Here is a 27,142-nt window from a genome sequence, read left to right on the forward strand (position 1 = left end):
GACACATGGGACAGGGGTGATCGAGTGGTAGAGATACCGTGTCCTGAAGGAAGTTGCTGATGCCCAGCCCCCGAGGTCCTGCACCCGTTCCACAGAGTGGGTGCGGAGAAACGCCAGCGATGCCGCGAGGCCTCTGATGTTGTGGGCGTGGGGGGCATGGCCCGGGTCGGCCTTCCGGTGCCCTGTTGGTGGTGTCAGCTAGCCAAGACAGGAAGTCCAGAACTGTGCTAGCGGAGATGGTCACTATCGCGTGTCTCCGAAGGAAGTCCTGGAATCTCCGGTTGGGAGGGTTGTTGGATCTGGATGACGGTCGGGACCGTAGCGAAGACGCGGTCTGTCGCTTCCTGGTCGAACAGACCACGGGAAAGGGGAGCTGCTCTCACCACGCCCCGGCGAGCTATCTCCGGGGCCGACCGCGCTGCAGACTGACGAGCTGCCAGACGAGCCGCGGTGAAGGCCCTCGCTGCTGGGGGTAGGGCTGATGACGCCATGTTGGCTGTACCCTCTGCCACGGTAGAGAGTGCCGCCAGGGTGTCTCTGCATACAGAAAACACGCGAATCAAATTAGTAGGGCGAGAAGGATCCCGATCCCCGGAGGGTGTAATAAAGTCACATCGCTCAATTGTAGAACGTATAACATATGCGAAGCCGAGGTCGTTTCCGAACGACCTCGTCCTCGGGCGCTAGTCAAGAGGCTCCGTCCTGGGTGAAGACGCTACCCGAGCGTCTCTCGCCAGGACAGGTCTGGACCCTCTATAGATTGAAATATCCCACTCACCTCAATTCTTCCCGCGGGAAGTCCTCAAAGCTCGTGGCGAGCGTCGTCAGCCAGTTCCTCATCATCGCCATTGCCGTGACGGTCGAGATGGTAGAGGCAAGGTCTTGTCTGGTCGAGGCCTCCGTCGTCAGCAACTTAGCCTCCGGTTCACTAAGTTGCTGGGGGAGGGCGGGGTCCCTGCCCGAGTGCCACAAGCAATCGCGCAGGCCCTCCGGCGCGAAGGGTGGTGGCAGGACGACGGGGAATGATGAAGGGATATGCCGTCGAGGAGGAACCGTCTTGGGTTGGTCTTGGGCCCGCTCGAGAGCAGGGATGTCTAAGGCTTTCTCCCCTTTCTCCTGCGGGAACCAGGCGTTTGGGGAGAGTGCTACCGCCGGTGAGTCCCCCGACCTGTCGACAAACATATGCCCATCAGGGTTTTTAAACGAGGGTTCTCCAGGAGAGCACCTAATGCGTCCAGAGTGTTAGAGGTGGAAATCCTGGAGGGCGTGGAGGCCGGGGCGGAGAGGGGTCGAATCTTATATAGAACCTTAGCCCCCTCCGCGTCGTTGGCCCACTTTAGGATAACGTCATCTCTCCTCCTCCAGCCCTCCAGTAGCGAGTAGTCGGGAGACCAGGCCACTAGCTTGTGATCTTCTCCAAACGAGTACTCCCAGGACCGGGGAAGGTCACACCATGAGAAGGGGTGAACTCAAGAGTCCGTCATGGTAGGAGGATAAGGTAAAGAAGAACTGTAGTGGTCCTCCACCCCGTCCAACCCGACGGACGTCTGATTGGGGGGTTCCTCCTGAGAGGGGCCTTCTAGTCCTATACCTGTCGCCGGCACGGAGGGGCGGAGGGAAGGACCAGGAGGGAGAGTGGGAGGGGGGGCTAGAGCCGTAGGTTCAATAGGAGGTTGCTCTGGAGAGGGGTGCGTTATGATTTGCGCGGTCTGAAAGGCCGGATAATGTGATAGGGCCGATTCAAGGACGGGGCCTATCAGGGACGGAAGGAGGGCAGCCACTTGGGCAGCCAGAGTTCCCTCTCCCCTCGTTTCGTCCCCCGGCTCCCTGCCCTTGTGGGATTTACGGCGAGGAAAAGGAGAGCGAGGAAGGGAGGGTGAGTTGGGGGGAGAGGCTGTGGAGGGTGGGGACAAGCTGAGCGTCCTGGACCTCGGTGAGGCAGACCTCTTTTTCGAGCGAGATTTCCTGCCGGGTTCACGTGAGTGAACTAGGGAGGAAGACGAGTTCGTGGGGGTGCTTGACAAAGCAAGCCGTAAGGGTTTTAAGGACCCTTGATGGTCGGATGTATGGGGCTGCCGAGAGGCCTGAGGACGCTCGGGGACACCATACTCCGTAACATCAGACTCGTCCCCTTGTACTCCGAGAGGCCCAGGTTGTCCACCAACGGAAGTCTCGGAGACATAGGGAGACGGATGGCGAGGGCGAACGAGGCCCAATTCCACGCCTAACGCCGGATCCGCCCACACCAGGGGGGGGGGGGGTCGTCAGCGGATTTCAATTTCCGAGCTCTGCGCCATGCCTCCCGAAGAAGTTCGAGGGCGGCTAGCTTGGAACGGGTTTTGGGAGGAGCAGCACGAATCTCCTCAACCCGCGCTTTGCACACAACGCAGGCTAGGGGGTTAAAGCCAGCTTGTGAGAAACAAGGGGCATGGCGGGAGCAGAGGTCGTGGTGGCCGTCTGACGAGATCCTGGCTGTGCAGCCGGATTCCACACACAAGCGTTTGGTCTGAAAATAGAATAATGATAATCATAGAAGGGGTGTCCCAAAGGTGTCTGGACACAACACCGAAGGGGAAAAACTGCAGGAGAACAGGTAGGGCTCCCTACGAGAACACACGAGCACGAGCAGGAACCAGACTTACCGGCATGAAAAGAAGGTGGGTTGTGGAGTGACCGACTCGTCTGGTTCCGCGATGCTAAGTGACGCGACGTCCGGCTCGAGCTAGCCGGGTAAGAAGGGAGGGAATAGGGAGGGGGAGGTGGGGTCGACAATGCGCATGCCTGCACAGAGCCGGGAATTTTAAATTTCCGATGATTTTGGCGGAAAATTCAAACCACACTCAACCTTCGGGAAATGGCCATATGACCAGGAGTGTGGTATGGGATTATCGCTATAGCTTCGCTGTGCAGGTTTCTTTCAGCCGATAATCGCCTCTCGGCTGTAGAGACGCCGGTGGCGGCAAGAGGCTACGAGGAGTTGAGGGTGGAGGGGTGATTGTGCTCACCGCTACGCGACGCTCAGCAAAATTGCACCATGTCAGGGTATCGAGATTGGCTGCAATCCCCCCATTCTCCTGTCTCACCAAAACCGCCTCCAGTGTCGATACCCTGTCAAGACACGTCTGCATGTGCTCACGGTACCTCTCTTCTATTGCTTTCATCTCCTCCTTAACCTCTTCTTTCACTGCCACCACCTCCTCCTTAACCTCTTCCTTCATTGCCACTACCTCTTCCTTAACCTCCTCTTTCACACGGTGGTGCACGTCGTCAGTATACTGGTTAGCACGTGTTTCTAACGATCCCATGCTCTCCCCCATAATAGCCCTCAGTTCCTCTTTCACTTCAGTCATGACCTGTTTTTGTTTATCCATTTGGATCGCAAGCATATCTGCCATGACCTGCTGTTGCTGTTTCAACATCTCGGCCACTGAGCGTTGTGCCAAGAGCAACACTGACTGAGGAGATACATGTTCTGTAGCCTCTCGGTGCAACACCGTGTCATCTCGACGTCATGACACTCGACTCCTGCTTTCCTTCAATTTCTCTGTCTTTACCATCACCGGTGACATCCATGATCACCTGAGTCACTTATCACTTCAATATCAAATCACTTATCACTTCGATATCAAGTCACTTATCACTTCAACCTGATCCCGCTTCTGACGCCATTTGTTACGTACGCATGGACATTAATGGCACCGGCAGTGTTTGCACACAGGCTTTTAAACGGGCCGGTTATGGCTGCCGTCATTGGTCAACGAAGGGACCAGTTCTGGCCCCTTTCAGGTTTTCCTTAATGGAGCCGGTTCAAGTCCAATAACGGGCCGGTTACGGCAGCCGTAACTGGGCCACAACGCGCCGGTTCTGGGCCTTTTTGGGATTCCCTTAACGCAGCCATTTATATACAGGTACGGCCCAGTTATGGCAAATGTTATCCCCCCCGGCAACGGTCTCACTAATTGCCGAACAAACCGAACAAAACCGAGAAAAGCCGAACAAAACAACAAAACCCAAACAAGGACGGGTTTTGCTCAAATGCACACTTCTATATATATATGGTTGCATTATTTGAACTATTTTCTTTAAAATGTGTGATTTCCATGTAATATGATCAAAGAGAAGTTACGTTTTTATCCTCTGCAATTTTACCGACCCCAGCTACGATTCGTCCAGCCCGCCGTCTATGATCACTGGTGGTATGGATCAAACTACACTCTTTTAAGTTTCGGGTTCTGTTTTGCCTTAAGCTAACCGTAACGGGGCCAGTTAAACGCTGCCATTTTATAACCGACTTTAAATTGTACCGTTATCATACCAGAATGCTGCCGTTTAATCATAACGTACAAATGGGCCAGTTCTGGCCCGGTTAAGGTAGATTGCAGTGTTTATAACGTTACATCTCGCGCCATTCCATCTACGGAGATAACGTCCGAGCCTTCGACGCATGGTCCCAAGAGTTCCGATCTCACATTTTGAATCCAAAGAAACTACAAGAGCGGAGTGTTTTTTCACGGGCTGATATATTTTTCATTTTGCTGTGTCGATTCCACTCTTTATTACCAGGTAACAAAGCAATGGCATAACGTATACATTATAGCATAGTGATTACATTTCAGTGGCAGCAGTTTGTTTGGTAATGATTTTATATAGCGGGTCTGTTGCATTAAATTTCCTTGGGTGAGTGATGTGTAAGTCTGGCACTTTATCAGTTTATCAGACACTGGGCCTATAACGTTGTAAGCTATCAACGCCAGCTTAAGTAAATTTTATTTTAATTCCTGAATGTTGAAAATAGGTTAAGCAATATTATCATGTATAGTGTTGTTTATTAAAAGCCTGTAGGCCTAACAGTTATTAAAAACTCCAAAAAAACAATTCTACACCTACACTAGAATAATTCTATTATTAATATTACTAAACTAGTAGGCCTATAGTCAAAACATCTCAACCACAGCCTTTTTGATATCAGTTGTGGGCTCTATTTGATACTACTTGTTACTGTTACTAATACTAGTGGGTTGTGTTGGGTAAGGCTAGAGCTCTACTTATAAATTTATTGTTAGGTATAATCACTGAAGCATATCTGAGTTATTTGTTTATTGTGCTGTATAGAGCTGTATAAAATAATTCAAGTATTAAACAATTTAGTATTCAATATTTTTAAAAATTAGCAATGTCAATTTGGACAAAACGTCGAAAAATAAAAAATGATGTAAATCATCATTTAGAAAATATTATGAAGAAGTCTTCAGAAAATGTGGATATTGTTGATTCTAGTCATAACCAAAATGTTAACATTGTGAAAGTAGCACATAGTTTGCCATCTAGTTCTACTTATGTACAAAATACAGTTAAATATAAAGATAGTAATGAGGTACATCAAACTTCACAAGAGTCTTATAAAGAAATGGTTGGCTTTGAAATTGAGGAAGACAATACTATCCTGCATGATAGTGATTGTCATAATAATTATGATTCTTCTGACTATGATTATGTATCATCCGATAATGATGGAAATGGTGACTCACAGACTTTTCAAATTGAGTTGATGGATTTATTGTCCAGATGGGCAGTACAGTTTAATGTAACTCATATTGCACTAAAAGAACTACTTAAAATTTTGAGTCTAGTACTACCATACCTCCCTAAAGATCCAAGAACACTAATTAAAATAGGGAAGATTGATAAAATTGTGCAAATACAAGGTGGTGAGTATTATCATTTTGGTGTTGCTACTGGTATATTAAATCAGCTGACATACCGTAGTGATTTACTGGAGCAAGTCGTACTAAAGTTACAAATAAACATTGATGGTCTACCACTGTTTAAAAGTGCCAAAACTCAGTTTTGGCCTATTCTGGGGTTAATTCCAGGAACAGCAAAATCACAACCTTTTGCTATTGGTATATTTTGTGGTGATTCAAAGCCAGGTAGTGTTGAAGAATTTCTTTCTTATTTCATTGATGAAATGATAGAGTTAAAGGTAAATGGAATAAAATATGAAGATAAGACCTATCAGGTAGTTATAAAGGCTTTTGTTTGTGATGCTCCAGCACGATCCTTTATCAAATGTATTAAAGGGCACACTGGCTATGCTGGATGTGAAAAGTGTAACCAGTCTGGTGTTTTTGAGAAGAAAATAACATTTCCAGATACTAATGCACAGTTGCGCACTGACATAGCATTTGATGAAATGCATGAGAGAGACCACCACAAAGGAGAATCCCCTCTTAAAAGATTAGGTGTTGGTCTTGTGTCTCAAGTGCCTTTGGATTACATGCACCTTGTGTGTTTAGGAGTAATGAAGAAGCTGATTTGGCTTTGGTTGAAAGGACCATTGACTGTAAGAATAGGGAGACAAGTTAAAGATAGTATATCTGAAAGACTTCAAAGTTTAAGACAATTTATCCCTCGAGAATTTTCAAGAAAACCTCGTGGCTTAGATGATATTGATCGATGGAAAGCTACTGAATATAGATTGTTTCTGTTATATACAGGCTTGGTTTCATTAATTGACAGACTTCCTCTAGAAATATATCATAATTTCATGCTTCTATCTGCTGCTGTTCATATTTTAGCCAATCCCAAGCTAGCTTCAACTCATTGTGATTATGCACAGCAGCTTCTATTGTCATTTATTCAGCATTTCATGAGATTGTATGGTTCAGAGTTTGTGACCTATAATGTACATTCTATAATGCATCTTCCTGATGATGTAAAGTTGCATGGACCTCTAGATTCATTTTCATCCTTCCCTTTCGAGAATTTTCTTGGAGCTTTGAAGAGAATGTTAAGAAAACCTAGTGGTGCATTACCCCAAATAATTAGGAGATTAACAGAAATTTCAAATATAATGCAGCCTCAGGTTGCTGCACATTTTCATCCTAAAGGCCAACATTATGAAGGACCTGTCCCAGCTCAGTATCTACTTTCAAAATATAAACAGTATACTGAATTTCATAATGGGAAATTTGTCATAAGTAGAAAAACAACTGTTTTCAAATTCAAGGCACAGTATGTTTGGTTCAAAATATTTTTAGCCAAAATGATGAAATTTTTGTGGTGTATAAACGTTTCATGACTCAAGGTTTATTATTTGATTATCCAGTAGAATCTTCAAAATTGAATATTCATGCTGTTTCTAATTTACACAGTGAATTGTTAGTAGCAAATGTTAAAGTCATATCAGGCAAGTATGTCTTACTGCCCAATTGTGCCAACTCTGCTGCAATTCCTCTAATACATTCATTTTAGCTGTCATTTTTATCTTTTATGTAAAATTACATTAGAACATTGAAATTGGGATTTTGTCTTAATTTATATATTCTTTGTTTCATGAGATAGTATTATTCTATTAAGATTTATATGAATATATATGGTGTTATACCATTTGGCTGAATCATTTTACCAAAGGTTGGGATAATGCATATCAGGTATTACTAAAAATTATAAAATAGTCATGTTTTGAGAATGTCTGAAACCCACTTTTCGACCTACCAGTGAACTGTAACTGTCAAATGCCAATATAATACTATGGATTAATATAGTATTTTTTGCCCTATTACCCCTCAAGCCTGTATTTACCTTATATTTAGCTTGAACCCAAACAATTAATCTACATCATTCTATATATTTTGAGAATATAGTAATAATTAAAGGTATTAAACTGTGTTTAGAAAGACAAAAATATATGTACTATTAGTGGGTATTTTAACTTTAAATGGAAGTGTTCAGTGCAAATGCAGTAGAAAATATCCAAATGTTAGATACACACTTTTACCAGTAATGTTTATTGTTAAAAGTAAAAGTAAGTTTTCACTCGGTGATGCCTAGAAACATTATCATTTTAAAAATAGATAGGGTTGTTGTTTCAAATAAATGATTTCACGTAATACACAATTTAACCAAATGTCAATGCCTAAAACAAGGTTAAACTAAACTCTCTTGTAAAATGTAAGCTATGAATATAATTATTTGTTTTCTGAACATGGTTAGAACTTATCTGCATTCAGATATTTCTGTCATTATTGATTTTATGATACTATATCATATATTTTGATTTATTAATAATACTATTTGCTGCCACTTGAAATTTTCTCTATGCTGTAAACAATACCTATGCCTATGCTAATGTTAGCCTTTAATTGCCACAGAATGTATGTTATTGTCGCATTCACCAATAATAATACTGTTGAGATGGTCCCCAGTGGATGGATCCTGGGGCAGGATGAGACGTGGTGGCCAAAGAGTAAATCATTGACAGCAATTACAAAGATGATAAAAGATAGGGTGGTGCCAGACCACACATGGGAGAGGCATAAGATGCGTGTCATCTGTGCGGCAGGTACGTAATATCTGATCATTCTTGGAATGACATACCGGGTAATTAAATTTGTGACATATGGGCTGATTAACTCTTAATATATCCCCTCTCTGATTTTCCTTGGTACATTCAAGTTAAGTTTTTGTAATTGTAGTTGCTGCCGATTCTGCAATTGAGTATAAAACTTATTTTTAGACATTTTAAATGCTGAAGATATATCATATGTAAATTGATAAATAAATTCAGTCAGTTAAAATGATAAGAGATAATTGTTTCCCCCCATAATTATATCTCTTGATGAGACTTGAAGGTAAATATTCTTTGGTGGTAAATGAATGTTAGAATACATTCATTTGCAAAGATTTCATTTGATCTAATTCTAATAATAAAGTGTCCACTAAACTTTTGATTGTTTTTTTTTTACTTTACAGCTATTTTCCTTATTTATTATATCACCCCTTTGAATTCAGTTCATTTGCTGATTTTTTCTTTTGTTCTTAAAACTGCTGATAGTAAGTTACAAAGTATCTGTGTTCATTTTTTGGGTTATGGTATCTTTTGATTTGAAATATTCTCAGGTTTTGTAATTGATAAGGCAGTTAAAAAACATGTGCCTCTTTATCACATTGGCTTTGAACAATTTTGAAATAATTCCCTAGAATTCTCCTATAATCTTAAATTATTTTTCTCCAATAAAACTCATATGAGGTTTTTTGTATTTTTTGCCCTCCAGATACATATGAAGATGGAAGACGGAAAGCAAGGGAGGCTGAAGAGACAGATAACCCTGTCAGCCAAGGTGAAGAGGAGCTTGGACGAGGAGCAAGAAGGTATAAATTGGTTTCATGTACTTTTAGCTTATCAGGTATAGCTGGCAGATAGCTGCGATCTGCAACTCCGAGCAAAAATATGATTATTTACATAATAGAGTGAAGGAGAAGTGTGAGGGGAGATAAATTGACAAAACCATAACCAAAAAGAGATATTACAATCTATTATTTAATCAATGTGAATTACATAGACACGGTAAAGGAAACATGGACTGGAGGTGAAGCTTTTATTCCTGACGTTTCGTCTAACGAAACGTCAGGAATAATAGCTTCACCTCCAGTCCATTTTCCTTTACCGTGTCTATACAACTTGTTCACATGGATTTTCAATGTGAATTACATAAAGAACTGAGATGGAGCAATAACTATATATAATAGGCAGATTTGATATACAAAACAGGACATCCTCAAAAAGGGTAATAAATGAATGAAAAGTTTCTGTCCTGATTTATCTTGTGCCGGCTTTTCTGGATAATATATATATTATCAGAAATATTTTGGTTGAAACCCTTATATATTGTAAGTATATTATCCTAATTTTGCAGGATAATGAAGCTGTTATTTTTTTATTTGTGAGTATAAATTAGTGGGAGGTGATTGGTGCTTTGATTGGTGATGGGTAACTTTTGTATTGCTTGTAAAATCCTATGCTTATATCTGACCTTAAATAATTCCTTATATTTAGTAGTTGGTTATATTACTCCATATACAAGAGATATATAATGGGATAATATTCGGATTTTATTGTTGTGTTCTTGTAGTAGGTAAGGTGTACTTAGTTACTATGATTGTGGACCAAAATATTCAGTAGAATTACATTGATTTTAATTTGCTTTTCATAGGTATACATTTTTCATTTATTATTGACTTCATTCATTGTATGAATTTTAGAACTTGTGTGCCCATATTTTTGGTGCATACCCAGCTTCATTACTTATTTCAGATGTGATTTTCCTTATTGGATATTAATGTAGAAACGTTTTTTTGTGTATTGTTTAGGAATGGTGAAAATCATGTTCTTTATTATAGGGGTGATTTGAATTTTTTGCAGGATTAGATCAAGATACCCTCCTAGTAGCGACGAGGAAGAGGACTATGTTCCAAAAGCAAAAAGAAAGTTGGCCAAAGCACCTGCAATCCAAAAGATGCCATCAGTTGTGTCAGTGAACATTCCGCAATTCGACACGTTTGACGATGCAGCGGGTGTGTCTGACATATTAATTGATACATCCAGCCTAGCTCCAACCAGTACCCCAATTAGTGTCAACAGCACCCGTTAGCTCAGGTATCATGTTCGACAATGCAGGAGGTGTGTCTGACATATTAATTCATACATCCAGCCTAGCTCCAACCAGTACCCCAATTAGAGCGTCAACAGCACCCGTTAACTCAGGTATCTGTTTATCTGTTAAACCTATTTCAGTCAATTTCTATCGAAAAAATAATATATTTAAAATTTCTTGCTTTGTTTTAAAAAATTATTCTTAGCATTAGTTCTGGTGGTAACTTTTACTGGTTTGAAGCTATGCCAGTTAATAACTTTTCCAAATAATATACATACATATACCAAGGCTTTTTCCCCCTTTAAGGGGGGGTAGCCAAAAAAGAACAAGGCATAAAATCACTCCCACCCTTTCCATCCCCACACCCAACTCCCTTCCACCCTCCCTCCCATCTTAGCCCTTCTGGATGATTATAGATGATAATATAGATTCTAATGGATGATAATATAGATTCTATGGATGATAATATAGATTCTACTTAATTTCAATTAAGGGCTGCTTATCATTTCTGTCATATGAATGATTGAATGTACTTCTCATTCTCAAAAGTTGTGAAATAATTTATTTTTATGCTAACCGGATGAGATTAGTACAATGTTAATATTTTTTTTGTGTAAGATGCAAGATAATTTTAAAAATAAAAAGTTTATGGTATTCATTTTGCGTATTTTACCCTTTTTGCAGCGCGAGATGTAGAGTTTCTTACCATTTTAATGGAATTGAAACATGATCTGGAGGAGCTACGTGCTGAGGTGAGAGCCTGCAGGGCAGAGCTGCAGAAGCTCAATAAAACGAGCGGAAAGGTTGATGACGCTGAGCTTCCAATGCAGTTGCCACTCACCTCCTTAGAGGAGTTTGACGTATTCGAGGGCTGGTTAAATGAAGATAAAACACACCAAAAGATATTGGTAAGAATGTTTTTTCAATGTACGCTAGCTTTTCTGAAATTATCTAGATTAATATACGACAAAAAAGGAGTACCACTCAGATGCATTTAAACGTTTGCCAATTACTTCTGTTAGAAAATTATGATGACTCTGTCCAAATATTGTATTTACCAAAGTTTCTTATATTGTCTAGTGTCTGTAGAACGTACCTTATTTATTGTCATGTTTTACACGAGTACATACAATAGCATTTTAAGGATTGTTACTGGTAATTCTGACCCAACTACGATTGTGTCATTTTAGAGGGCATATTTTGTTGCTGCAGTTATTTTCTAGTAGGTGTCTCTTTGTTTTTAATTTATTATTGCTATTCGACTTTTAAATACTTTTTTAGGCTCCATCCTGCTCCCTAACCCGGCTTCTCTTTCTAATAATTGTCTCTGCTTAAGTTTGTCATTCATAGTTCATTTCTGTGTAATACCTCTTCTACTTCAGGAGAACAAGCTCTGCTTGATTGGAGGCTTTGACCTACGGGACTGCGTCAGGAGGATGGGCTCTTCGCTACTAAGCCACCTGCTCCAGGTCAAATTCAACTGGATTGGAACGAAGGGCTGGAAGAGCAAGGATGATGCGGAGGCAAAACGGGGTTTCAAATCCACAACGCTGTCTACAGTCTGGATTGGTATGTTTTATCTTTCGTCTAAGAGAACTATTTTTTAATGAATATTGATATCGAAATACTGGTGATATGTATGAGGAATGAATAGCATCATTTTCGTTAATAATTTTTTATTCTTATTTACAGTTTGAGATTGTTGAAAGTGCATCAGATGCCCCTTGTTATATTAAACGAATAACCCGGGTATATGGGGGCCATTGTGGGGTTGTTTTTAATAATGTCAAGATTCTATATATCGACCCTATTTTGGTTTACTTGTTAGGGTGCTGAAATATGGTTTTGGGCACAATGATCACTAACGTAATTTATTGAAGTTATTAGCTATAGGTGTTTACACTGTCTATTTCACATGTTTCTGCATGATTGTTTTTTTTTTTGTTATATCCCTTGTGTCTTACTTTAGTAGGCATTTAAATAAATAAACGTCGAATTGGATCTATTTCTAATACTATGCATTTCTTGCAAGCTTGTTAGCAAGCAGTACTTACTGAAACCTAATCTTAGTACAAAAAACTTATAATTAAGCACTTCCCTAGAAACTATTTACATATTTCGATAACAAAAATGTAATCCTCTTGCTAAACTTAATTGCAAGTTGTTCCTTAAGAATAGTTTTAAAAGCATATAGAAATACATGTTTTCTTTATTCAGTGTCCTTCATATGAAAAAGCTAGTAAATCCTTGATGTTTTGACATTTCATGGATTCCAAAAAAAAAGAGAAACTCACGATGATATATCTCAGGAAATACATCGTTCCACCTACTTTAAAATGATACGCCTATTCCTATGGTTGGCAGCAAATGCATCGATAATCATATCCCTGTCTAACATCTTTGCTCTTTGGGAATTGATGTTTAATACTCCAAGATTACTGGTACGTTTGTCACCGCTACTGTTACACAAGTAGGTTTTCAGTTGCTTTAGGCACGAAAAGCTTCTTTCACATGATGCTGAGTTAACTGGAAGAGTAACATTAATACGCACTAGCTTATACAAATCTATGAATGCATCTTTGTACGGTTGGAGCATGATGGCAAGTTGCATAGGTGTGTCCACTTCCATTCCCTGCTCCTGCTTTCTGGCAATCAACCTTCTTAGTTGGTGCAGCTCTACGGATAGATCTTTGTCCTCCACCCCTTTATTTGCAGCCATTCTCGATAGCTTTTCCTTGTTCAAAAAGGTTGGATGATTGGGGTTGAGGGCAGATACTCCAATAAGTACCTGACATGCATCGCCGGAAAACCTTCTTCTCAACTCACTGAGAAACTTGTCTATCACGGAGTAGTAAATCCGTCTCTTGGTAACATCGGAGTCATTCGAATCATCATCTTGTCCTATGCCGGATGTTATGACAAACTCATCCAAGTATCGTGGGGCTGCCCTTTGCCTCTGACGTGCAAGTTGTCTGCGAATCCCTACAGTCTGGCACAATTCTTCAGCATGATTTCGTAGTTGCTCCCAGCTCTCTTCGTTTCTCATCTCTGTGAGACTAGACATCACTGCTTCAACCAAATCAACTGCTGAGGCAAGCTGGAGATTGGGGGACTGGAGTTGAACTGACAAGGTTTTCGTCAAATGCAGCAAACTCTCCATGAACACCAGATTCGTCACAAAATGGTGATCCAGAAGGGCAGTGAGTGACCTTGGTCCACTGGCCCTGTCCACATTTCCCCCTTCCATTAAATGTTTTAGGGTTGCAACGATGCCAGGTAAGGTCCTCTTAACAGCTTGGCAGGCTGAGTGTTGGCATGCCCAGCTGGTGTCCGATAACCGTTTGAGTTCTATATGTGGTCTTTCTGGGTTCAGCTCCTTTTGGAATTTTAAAATTCCTGATACACCACCGACGAGGAGAAAAAATTGTACAGTGATTGGATTGTGACGAAAAACTCAGAGATTGACCTTATATTGTTTACACAGTCAACTAAAACGAGGTTTAGCCTATGAGCATAGCAGTGGATGTATACAGCCTGTGAAACATCTCTTCTGAATCTTTCTTGGACCTCATTGGTGCAACCCGACATAACTGCCGCTCTATCATAGCACTGACCGACACAGGTATTGTGGTCAATTTTACATTTGGCTAAAGTTTCTTTTATCTTCTGGAGTAACAATTCTGCATCAAGGCCTTCAGCCGGTGTGAAATCCAAGAATTCTTCATGAAGTTCCTGATCATGGAGATACCTCACAGCAATAGAGATCTGCTCCTTCTTCGCTATATCCTTCGTTTCGTCCACCATGATGGCAAAGTGCACTGCTTGTTTCACCTCATCACTTATCTCCTTTCTGATCATACCTACCATTATTTCAAGTAATTCATTCTGTATGTCGTGGTGAGTATATTTTGCATTCCCCGGACCGTTAACTTTTTTGCAACTGTATGATCATACTTGGCTAGCACATTAAGTAATTCCAAAAAGTTTCCTCGATTGTCGGATTCATTCCCTTCTCTGTGCCCTCTCTGGGCAACATTTTGACATGCTGTATAGAGAAGTACATCAATAACTGCTTTAATGTACCGCCGATTATCCACCACTGTCTTGGCATGTCCGGCATCAATGGCTTGATAAATTGTTGCCCCTGTAACTTTCTACAATTTGAATTCTCCCCAAGCTTTCATCGCAAATTTATGACAAGCTGAAGTATCATGAGCCTTCAGAGACATGGTTGCCTTCTTCCAATTCTTGAATCCGTTGTGGGTGAATGATTGTTCAGCAAAAGAGTAAGCTGCATCTTTGACCACGTAATATTCAAGCCAAGAATATTGTTGGTGCTATCTTTTATTGAATGATCTTGTCTGACCACCTTGCATGTGTGAAGGATATTTCTTCAAATCAGGACAGGTAGGCCCACTATCTGGCAGCAGGCTGATGTTGTTTGGCCCTGGAGGACGTCTTGTGTTTTTCTGGGTATTGTCTTCATCCACCTTCTCTTCCAACTCCGGATTTTCAGTAGAACTAGGTTCTTGATCGTCGTCATTAACTTGTTGCCTCTTGTGGGGAATTAGGAAAAATAAAACACATGATTAAAAATGGGGGTGGGACGAATTTTTCTTTAAGTACTATAGGCCCTATATATAACACAATAACAATCAGAAATTGTGTTCATTTTCGTGGTTCATTCAGCCCTCGCTAGCAATAGCTGATTCGGACCACTTATAGACTTCGTGACTAATTCGTCAATTGTCACCATTGGGAAATACATTAGGTAGGTTAGGTTCACTTTTGGTTAGGTTTTAACTGAATCAGGTTCGGTTAGGTTAGCTTAGGTTAAATATTTGTATAAGTATTCCATCCTTTTGATGACTTTTGTTACAGAAATATGTTAAGCTTATTAATTTTTACATTGATTCTAATTCTCCAAGAAGAGATTAATATTTCTTCTTTAACATTTCTATCTTTCCTCTTTGTCTTTTAACACAAAATTCATATAAAACATTATTGGCGTTCTCAATATCACTATTATCAAATAACAACATTTATAGTATAGTAACAGTGTCATCTTGATAGGGTCGCTGGATTCGTTTAAAATCCAATATTGGTAATATTGGACTCAAAACTGAGCGGGTCCCCCTGCGCTAATGTGCTGCGAGCAACAACCACTAAACGAATAGAAAACATCCTTAAGAAACAAGAGCCTGTATAGTTATTAGTGGAACTGTGGAATTAAGAAAAAGCATGTGCTTCACAACGAAACAAGAACAGTGGAAAGTACATATACAGTTTTTTGTACAATTATACATAAAAATGCCCATATATCAATAGCAGCATCACAATATAAAAACAGATACATGAAGTGAAATCATCTCCATGTGGGGAAAACGATTTACAAGATTGAAACAGCAAGTTGAAAAACCTCAGCATGTACAAAATCACAAACCCACAACCAACCAAACTGAAACTGCATGAATAACAACCACGAAAATTCCTCAGTGTTTCCAATCAAACTGATTGAAGTTTATAGTTGCCAAGAACGCAATTTCGCCTAAAATATGCATCTTGCTTATGAACACTACATACCAAACTTGCACGGACAACGAAGGCTGTAAAATTGAAACTTCAATTTATTATATTTAATTAATCTGAATTGATTTCATCATCTATTGCGTCTTTAAGAAATTACTGTCTCATTAGTCATTGATATTAGTTATATCTTGTTTTCCATATAATTACGATCCATTCATATTGGCACCATCTCAAATATAACAGAAAAAAATCAACGTGGGTAGACGATAAGAATGAATGCGAAGAAAAGTTTAAGAAGAGTTGAGAACTATGATGAAGTTTGGAGTGTAACAGAGGTCAAATGTGATATAACTTGGGTGCGTCGAATTTATATATATATATATATATATATATATATATATATATATATATATATATATATATGATGAAGGGTGGAAAAAGAAGTCACGGGTCTAGTTCCGAGTTCCTGAGTTTATTCCTGACCGGTTTCGCTCTATGCTTCTTCAGAGGAATGTGACTGGAGTGAAGGTGGCGGTATACATAGTCTGAGTAAGACCGCGTTCCCCCCTTGGAGGTGGGTTCCGTTTGGTTGTACAATGGTTTATAATTTTTAATACAATGAACAATAGTGATAATACAGTATACAATAAATTGTTGTGATGTTATTATAAAACAGCTCCGGTGTGTGTGGAATGTTGATCGAGGGTGTAACAGTGTAAGTGAAGTGAGTGGTGTATTAAATAATATAAAGATAAATATCCAGATAAAAATATAGATAAAAATAAATAAATAAAAATAATAACGATATGCGATGAGATGTCATGTCACTTTAAAATAGCACATTATTATTTTTATTTATTTATTCTTATTTCTATTTTTATATTTTTATCTGGATATTTATCTTTATATTATTTAATACTATAAGTTATCTTATGACACTTTTTAGGATTCCCACATTTTTACACCACTCACTTCACTTACACTGTTACACTCTCGATCAACATTCCACACACACCGGAGCTGTTTTATAATAACATCACAACAATTTATTGTATACTGTATTATCACTATTGTTCATTGTATTAAAAATTATAAACCATTGTACAACCAAACGGAACCCACCTCCAAGGGGGGAACGCGGTCTTAGACTATGTATACCGCCAACTTCACTCCAGAGTCACATTCCTCTGAAGAAGCATAGAGCGAAACCGGTCAGGAATAAACTCAGGAACTCGGAAATAGACCCGTGACTTCTTTTTCCACCTTCATCAACTTGTCACAATGTACCAGCATATATACATATATATATATATATTTATATATATATATATATATATATATATATATGTGTGTGCGTGTGTGTATTCACTTTTTTCACTTGGTCTTTGGATCACGTGTTGGACTCGTGATCGACAGCTATTTCCCTCCTGGAAGAGAGCTCAGAGCTCGTAGGTCCGATCTATGGGTAATGCTATGACCTTGCACACACACACACCCCCAACTCCCCGCCCACGAGAGTTAGAGTAACACCCCTCAGCGCTGCGATACTGATATTATTTCAGCCCCGGGCGAGAGTCGAACCCGGACCTCCGTAGTGGCAGGCCAGAGTTCTAACCACAGCGCCATGAGAGGTGTGTGTGTGTGTGTGTGTATTTACCTAGTTGTATTTACCTAGTTGTATTTTACGGGAAGGGGAGCTATGCTCGTGGGGTCCCGTCTTCATATCTCATTTTATCTAAACTATTTTTAAATTCATGTATTGTTTTTGCACACACCACTTTCTCATCTAACTTGTTCCAACTGTCTATTACTCTGTGAGGAAAGCTGTTCTTTTTCAAATCTCTTCTATAGCTGTCTTTTTTTATTTTCTTTCCGTGTCCTCTTGTATTTCTGTCATCCCATTTTATCAGATTCTCTCTATCAGTAATTTCTATGCCTTTCATGATTCTGTAAATAGCTATCAAATCTCCTCTCTCTCTTTCTTTGCTCTAGTGTCTGTAGTTTAAGTTTTTGTAGTCTCTCTTCATATGATAGTTTTGAGAGTGTTTGTGCCAGTTTTGTGATTTCTCTTTGTAATCTTTCAAGTTTTTTTATACATTTTTTTGTACTTGGTGACCATATCGTTGCTGCATATTCCAATCTTGGTCTTATCAGGGTGATTAGGATTTTCCTCACCATTTCTTCATCCAGGTATGTAAATGCCACTTTGATTGTTCTTATTAAATTATAAGTTTCTCCAAAAAAATTTGTTTAAATGTTTCTCAGGTGACATATTATTCATAACAATGACTCCATGTCCTTCTCATTTTCTACTTTTTTTTATTCCTTCTTCTCCCAAATAATATGATCCTGTTATTCTGTTTTTTGCTTCTTCCAAATTCCATTATACTACACTTTTTTGTATATTGAACTCCATCTCCCACTTCCTACTCCATTCTTGTACTTTATTTAGATCTCTCTGTAGTGATTCACACATCTTCTTCAGTTTTCACTCTTTTCAGTAGTTTTGCATCATCTGCAAAGAAGCTCATATAGCTTTCAATTCCTTCATCCATATCATTAAATATATTCTAGCAAACATTATTGGGGCCAGAACTGTTCCCTGCGGGACACCGCTTATTACTTCATTCCATTTTGAGTGCTGATCTCTTATCACTACTCTCATTTTTCTTTCTTGCAAAAAGTCTTCCATCCAATTTAGCAATTTACCTTGTATTCCTCCTTCATATTCTAATTTCTTAAGCAACTTCTTATGTGGTACTTTGTCAAAAGCTTTTTTTAGGTCTAGAAATGCACAATCAGCCCATCCATCTCTTTCTTGTATTATATCTATTAGCCTTGAATAGAAACATATTAAATTGGTGACGCATGATCGTCCTTGTCTGAATCCAAATTGCCTTGGATTTAGTACGTTGTTTTTTTCCAAGTATTTTACCCATCTACTCTTGATAATTCTTTCACAAATTTTTGCTATTGTACTTGTTAGAGAGAGACTGGTCTATAGTTGGTAGGTTCTTCTTTATTTCCTCCTTTATATATAGGTACTATATTTGCTTTTTTCCAATCTTCTGGAACTTTTCCTTCTTTTAAGGAACTGCTTATTATGCTATGTATTTTGTCTGCCAAGTGTGTCAATATTTCATTCTTTGTTACTTCTATTTCTTCCATAGGGGGGACTTTTTCTTTCCACTCAATCTCTTCAGGTTGTATATTTTCCCTTGTAAACACTGATTTAAAATGTTTGTTCATAATTTCTGCCATGTCCATTTCCTCAGTGTATTCAACTCCTCCTTGTCTTAATTTCTCCAAGTCTTGTTTGTTTTTCAGTTTATTGTTTACAAATCTGTAGAATAGTTTTGGTTGATCTTTACACTTTTCTATAACATCTTTTTCATATTTTCTTTTTTCCTCTCTGCACTTTTGTACATATTCATTTCTATAACCAGTATATATTTTTCATTTTTCAGGTCTTCTGTCTTTTTTCCATCTGTTCCAGGCTTTGTCTCTTTTGTCTTTTAACTCTCTACAACTTTTGTTGTACCAGCATTTTACATATTCTTTTTCTTGTTTTTGTCTTGGGACATACTTTTCCACTCCTTTTTTTGTAAAATTTTTGTCAAAATATTCCATTATTCTTCCACTGTTGTTTCTTCTTTGTATATTTCTTCCCAGTTTTCTTGTTGGAAGAATTCTCTTATTTTATCAAAGTTTGATTTTTTCATACATCATTCTTCCTTTTCTATATTGTTCATTTCTTTTCATATATTTTTCTTCTTCATTAAGTTCCAGTTCAATCAATATGTGGTCACTTTTACCTATTGGTGTTTTATATTCAATCTTGTCCACTATTCTAGGTTCAGATGTAATTATTAAGTCTAGCCTCGATGGTACTTATTCAATTCTATACCTAGTGTTCACTTGTATCCATTGTGTCATTGAATCGTCAGTCATCATCTCTCAAGTAGAGCATTTCCCCATGAGTCATCACCACTCTTTACTGTCATTTTCTTCCCAGCAGATTTCTTTGCAATTAAAGTCGCCCATCATAACTATTCTTCCTCCGTCTTCCATTATTTTAGTTAATGCTATCTTTGTGTCCTCTAACATACTTTTATATTCACTCTCCTCCCATGAGGCTGTTTTCGGAGGCACATAATTGATCACAAATTTTATGCTCTTCTTATCTCTGTCTTCCACTTCTATCATAATCATCTCTACTGTATTCTTTCCATATAGGACACCTTTCACGTTTATATCCTTCTTAGTCAGGAACATAACTCCACCCCCTTGCTTTTTCTCTCTGTTTCTAATCCAATAATTGTATGCATCATGTCCTACACTGTTGGGTGGTAGTGGGCCTTTTAATTTTGTTTCTACAATTCCCATTATGTCCGGTTCTTTTTCTTTCAAATAATCATTCAGCTCATTCAATCCTGTTATTAATCCATCTATATTTGTGTAAGACACTCTTAGTTTTCTGCCACTTCCATTGTGTTCTCTGTTTCCCTTATGTTTTTCTTTTGTATGTCGAACTTCCTTAGTTTCATGTTCACTACTCTCCAGTAGAATTCTTGTTTTTCTGACTCCGTTCTGGTCTCGTTTTTTGCCTTAGCTTCCAGTCTTTTCTGCTTTTCTTCCTCTCTTTCCTCTTTATTCATTTCTCTTTTTATCCATATCTTTTTGTATTGTTCACTTGTTGCTAGTTTCCCTGTTTTGGATAAGATATTCTCTGCCGTTGTTTGTGACTTGAATTTAATCTTAATTGGTCTGGTCTTGTCTGTGCTATACTTTCCGAGTCTAAATTTCTCTTCGATTTGTTTCATAATTTCTGGTTCATCTTCCTGAACTGATTCTAGTAATTGGCTTACTTTTTCATTTTCCTCTTTGATTCTTGTGGTTCTATCTGTGTTGTGTTTCTCTTCCATTCCTAATATAATTATACATTTCTTCTTGTCTGCTAAATCCCTTACTATATTCTCCTTTTGTCTCATCACTTTAATAACTGAGTCTTCAGTATGTTCTTTCAATTGCTGTTTGACTATGTCAGTGAATGAAACCTTATTTTCCTTCTTGGGTTTTCTTCCAATTTTTACTTTCTTTAGCTATCGTTACTCTGTTTTCTTTACTATTCTTCTTCAATTCCTCATTCTCCACCTTTACCTCTCTTAACTGTCTTTTTAGGTCTTCTATTTCATCAGTTAAGTTTTTATTCGCCACTTCTTCCAATCTTTCAACCCTTTGTAAAATGGTGTTCATATGACCTAACCTACTCTCCAAGTCCTCGATCACCTTATCAACCTTCTTCTCTAGTCTTGTCAGTCGGGGGGGGTTTGTGTCCCCCCCACTCTCTTTAAATCCCTTGAAAATATTCTCATCACTTTCTACTGTATTGTTCCTATCTATACTTCTAATCTTTACATTCTTATTAGACATTCCGTCGTCCTCCAGCTCGTCTTGTGGTCGTTTGTTTACTTTACGGCGGTCTGTTTGGACCAAGTCCTATACTTCCTCATTACCTTCCATTTTCCCAGCAATCCCTCCCCTTCTCCTCTTTCCTTACTTTCCCACTACCCCACGAGCAATTTCCCCCCACCCTGTAAATACAAAAAGGCACTTCTCTTTGCGTTGGGATCCACAATCTGCACTTTTCTTCAGAACGTTCTTCAAGCCGTCCGTTCGTTGAAAGTGTGTGTGTGTGTGTGTGTAAATTCCACTACAATAATGTATTGTAACCTATTATAAAGTACTTTTATATTATCGGTATTAAAGCAATCATTGGTATTAACTAAAAATGTTTATTAGCATAATCATTAATCCAGTGTAATTTTGTAGTTTGAAATTATTTTTAAATGGTCTCTTCTCTTCCAGCAGTAAACATTCACCGACCCCCTGATTATTCATCGACCCCCTTTCGACCCCTTGGCTATTCATTGACCCTTTGGATGTTCCGATCGACCACTTTGAGAACCCCTGGTCTAATCTTTGGGAATACTATTGTCGCCTGGCCACGCCCTGATTCGTTGCATAGTCTATCTCAGATAGGCTATGCATATATATGTCACACATTTCAGATAGGCTATCTGTAATGTGTGACATTTCTACAACGGGTTACAGGTGATTTGAGGCGTGGGTCATATAAAATGAAAGCAGTTGAACTTGCATAACGCCGCAATAATACACATATATTACAAAGGATTACAAAGGCGGAGCATGCCGACAGGAGACCTTTTGATCCATATCTAGGTCGGATGCGAGAAAAAAGATCATATTAATAATAAAATAATAAATAAAAACTATAATAATGTAAATAACAAATAAAATACATAAATAAATGCATATGTATAGTTAAATAATAAACAAACAGTTAAATAGTAAATAATAATAAATTGACATATAATTAATAATAAATAAAAATCAGACAGACAAATGATAACAAAACAAAAACAAATAATATAAGATAAATTATAATCATTACAGCATCTTACTTAGGTATTTATCTAAATGATTCTTAAAGCTTCGAACTGAACTACATTGCACTACCTGTGCAGGAAGTTTATTCCATTCATTAACTACACGGTTGGCAAAGTTGTTTCTACCTACTTCCAAATTGAATCTATTTCCGGTGAGTTTAAGAACATTGTTTCTTGTCTTATTCTCATTCAATGTAAAAATTTGGTCACTTTTGATGTTGTCAATTCCCTTTAGAATTTTAAAGACCTGTATCAAGTCACCTCTGAGTCTACGCTTTTTTTAGGGAAAACAGATTAATATGTTTTAGTCGATTTTCGTATGATTTATTTTTGATATTTGGAATCAGTTTTGTGGCTCGCCGTTGTACTCTTTCCAATCTGTCAATGTCTTTAATGAGATTCGGTGACCATACGGAAACAGCATATTCCAAATGTGGACGAACTAACGATTTATATAGCTTGTTAATGAGTGATGGACTTTTGAAATCAAAAGATCGCGCAATCAGTCCCAGAATCTTATTTGCTTTCTCAGAGGCTGAAATACACTGCTTGGATGATTTGAGGTCGTTACTGATAATTACGCCGAGATCTTTTTCACTATCCACTTTTGTCCTCATTTCAGATGGGGAGGGGGTTAATGGTAGGGCTAGCGCTGATGGCTGACAAATTTTTAGACCTGGCCATTAAAAATTCCACTTAATACAATTATTCTAATGAGTGTTTTAAATGTTCAAGATGCTCATTTCAGTTGGGGGGCTAATGGGGCGGGTGGGGGGGTGACCACTTGGCTCCGCCGCTATGCACAATAGTACTTCGATATGTCAATAAGCTCTTCGACAAAGTCTGGTATGCCGAGCTAAAACTGAGAATTATCCGCCTTCAGTTTCCTATGTTGATTCCCAACGAGACGTAGTGCAAGAATCAAACTAAAAGAACACCAAAGTGATCACTTTCTCCTTAACAATGGGATCGTGTCTATCGCAAACATCAGTCCTGTATGCGGATGACGTAACACAAATGATCGTCAATCCAGGAATATCAACCAAATGTATGGAAAAACAAACGGAAAGGGTGATCAACCAGATCACGGAGTTTGAAGAGAAATGGCAAATGAAAGCCAACAACAGATTCGAAGCGATATCAATTGCCAAGTAAGTCAATACTAAAAACCGCACGAGACGAAACTATAGAATTCTCAATGACTGGCAAGTTACTGAAACTGATCCAACGGTACATGTCAGCGATAGGTTAAAACAAGCAAAAGTTATTATCGCGACAAAACTAAGATTTATAGGAACGAAGAAGAAAACCAGGGTGCACTTATACAAAGCCTTAGCAAGGCCCATAACAGAATACCTTACGTCCCTATCAACGCCTTATCCAAACCCGACTTCAGAAACTACAAAGCTTTCAAAACAAATTAGTCGGAGGACAGATTAGCCTACACTGCAATTAACAGAGCTGGGTGCGTTCCTCGGTGCGTTCCGCTTTAGTTTGGCCGCGGTTAGTGATCCCTAACTATTAAAGCAATATAGGTGCCGGTATACTATGTGGCCTACCGGACCTTTATTTCGGTATGAACCTGCCTCTTAACCTTTAATGGTTTGGGAGCTCTAATCGCTGCCAAACTAAAGCGTAACGCACCGAGGAACGCGCCCACCTCTGACAATTAGATGTTAATGTACAGGTTAGCTTAAAACCTGTACGAGAAGTGTTGAGGTGTAACGGGGGGAACTAGATTGATAGATAAGAATATATAAAATATAAAATTGAATAACAAAGAAAAGAGAGAAAGAAAGAAGGAGAAAGAATGAATTTTGAATTTTAGGTTAATCGTTGGTCATCTTCGGGTTTGTTGTCTTTTGCGCATGCGCCGTGACGTCATGGGCAGAGATTGGTAGATGAAAAAAGAAAAAAAGAAAATTGAATAACGAAGAAATAGATTGATAAATAAAAAAAGATAAAACAGGACCTCATGGGCAGAGATTGGTAGATGAAAAAAGAAAAAAGAAAATTGAATAACGAAGAAATAGATTGATAAATAAAAAAATATAAAACATGACGTCATGGGCAGAGATTGGTAGATGAAAAAAGAAAAAAAAGAAAATTGAATAACGAAGAAATAGATTGATAAATAAAAAAAGATAAAACATAAAATTAAATATCAAAGAAAAGAGAGAAATAAAAGAAGGAGAAAGAATTAATTTTGAAAGAATTAATCGTTGGTCGTCTTCGGGCTTGTTGTCTTTTGAGCATACACCGTGACATCATGGGCAGAAATTGGGAGACAAAAAAATAAGTAACGAAGAAATAAATTGATAGATAAAAAATATATAAAATATTGAATTAAATAACAAAGAAAAGAGAGAAAGACAAAAAGAATAAAAGGAGAAAGAATTAATTTTGAAGGAATTAATCGTTGGTCGTTTTCGGGTTTGTTGTCTTTTGTGCATGCGCCGTGACGTCATAGGCAGAGATTGGTAGATAAAAAAAAATAATGATAAAAGAAAATTGAATAACGAAGAAAAGGAGAAAGAATTAGTTAATTTTGAATTTTAGGTCGTTGGTCGTCTTTGGGTTTGTTGTCTGCGCATGCGCCGTCACGTCATGGGCAGAGATTGGTAGATAAAAAAGATCAAAGAAAAGAAAAAGAAAAAGGAAGTCAAATAATGAATAGATTGATAGATAAAAAAAAGATAAAACATAAAATTAATAACAAAGAAAGAGAGAAAAGTGAAAGAAAAAAAGAAGAAAGAATTAATTTTGAAAGAATTAATCGTTGGTCGTCGTCGGGTTTATCGTCTTTTGCCCATGCTCCGTGACGTCATGGTCAGAGATTAGTAGATAAAAAAAAAAAAAAAAAGGAAGAGAAAAAGAAAAGGAGAAAGAATCAGTTAATTTTGAATTTTAGGTTAATCGTTTGTCGTCTTCGGGTTTGTTGTCTTTTGCGTATGCAACGTGACGTCATGGACAGCAATTGATAGACAAAAAAAGAAAAAAAAACGTAAGAACATAAAACATAAAGTAACAGAGAAGAGAGAAAGAGAGAAAAAGAAGAAGGAGAAAGGATTAGTTCTTAATTTTAGGTTAATCGTTGGTTGTCTTCGGATTTGCTGTCTTTAGTGCATGCGCCATGGCGTCATGGGCAGAGATTGGTAGATAAAAAAAAAAGAAAAAAAAATGAATAACGAAGAAACAGATTGATAGATGAAAAATGATAAAACATAATTAAATAACAAAGAAGATAGAGAAAGACAGAAAGAAAAGAAGGAGAAAGAATTAATTTCAAAAGAATTAATCGTTTGTCGTTTTCCGGTTTGTTGTCTTTTGCGCATGCGCCGTGACGTCATGGGCAGAGATTGGTAGATAAAAAAAAAATAGATTAAATAACGAAGAAAAGAGACAAGGAAAAAGAATTAGTAAATATTGAATTTTAGGTTAACCCTTACACTGTCGTCCACGGCAATTGCCGTGGATGGGATGTGACAGATATACACCGCCAACGGCAAATGCCGTGTTACTATAATCACATTATATTAATACTTGGCAACTCACCTATCAATCACTTGATTGGCTGCGACCATCCTAAAAAAAATCAGTAAAGATTCAATTGTCAAGAGTGGAGTATATCAGTTACTGTGAACAACATACACTCGTATGTTCTGATTAGCTGAGCAAAGTAGCCACCAGTTCATTTATCTTTTAGGCAAGAATGTCACAAAGCCATATACATTAGATAAGACATAATTAGTTTTGTTATTTTTTCTTGAACCTTAGCTAAACTATTGCTTTGATTTGTTAGTCTACACTAATGAGCAACGGCTCATATTTTTTTTTTTTCGAAAACAGTTTCTTGTTTAGTAAAGTTATATGGCAAGATTAGGAATATGAATAAACAGTACAGAATAATACTGAAACACAAGAAATAAAGTCAGGCATGAAAATATCATGCACACAATAAAAAAAATCTCGCTTTATAATGTTAGGGTTGCAGTTTTTCTCTTTCCCCATAGTTTCTTAGCATGCCTAATGCATAATATACTATTATCATCTCGTGGTACAGTAGTAGAAATACTTGTTGAAAGATATGTTTGAAATAATTTATGTAGTACTTTGCAAAGTGTATATATACTCGGTCTGTCCACCTTATTGAAAATTACGTTATGACGTCACGTCGCCTACAGATTCATGTGGACTTGAGGCGAGCAGGGTCGGCTTTCAGCGACAAACCATACACACCGTGCTAATATTTCTCGTGTGGGATAGAACACTTTTGTTGGCATGGTTGTCTGGGAGCATGTGTTTTGTCTTATGAATCTTTCTGATTTTCACGATTTGCATGTTGTTATAGTTATAAGATCCATTTGTCACTTAGAGCCTCTCTTGTCAACTGGCCTATTAGAGTTGCTATTTCATTCATCGTTATTTCATCACAATAGCTATCATCAGTATCATCATTACCATTATCCTTACCATCATTATCATCATCATTATCAATATCATTACCGTCACTATTATTGTCATCCATCATTGTTATCGTCAGTATTATTATCACTATAATCATCATTATCATTATGATCATTATAATGGAATACATTATGGTATTATTGCTATATTGTGTATTCTTTTTGTATTAGGTCACACATAATTAGCGGTAATGACGGATACTTGGACCCAAATCAGCATTGGTCAAAAGTGATGAAGTGA

The 27,142-nt window shown here is 38.3% G+C and overlaps 1 protein-coding gene across 1 annotated transcript; it reads left to right on the forward strand.

Annotated features, from left to right (window-relative positions):
* Positions 1–4,341: 4,341 nt before the first annotated feature.
* On the forward strand, positions 4,342–27,142 carry LOC143020486 (uncharacterized). The gene is made up of 8 exons (XM_076176910.1): positions 4,342–4,563; positions 8,154–8,344; positions 9,057–9,153; positions 10,205–10,356; positions 11,121–11,344; positions 11,819–12,005; positions 23,469–23,586; positions 27,073–27,142. Exons 2-8 carry the CDS (start codon positions 8,155–8,157, stop codon positions 27,140–27,142), a joined length of 1,038 nt encoding a protein of 345 aa, XP_076033025.1. The 5' UTR covers positions 4,342–4,563; position 8,154.

The sequence above is a fragment of the Oratosquilla oratoria genome, chromosome 40 (genome assembly GCF_046742065.1).
Source record: "Oratosquilla oratoria isolate Oo_2021 chromosome 40, ASM4674206v1, whole genome shotgun sequence".
NCBI classification, from domain to species: Eukaryota; Metazoa; Arthropoda; class Malacostraca; order Stomatopoda; family Squillidae; genus Oratosquilla; species Oratosquilla oratoria.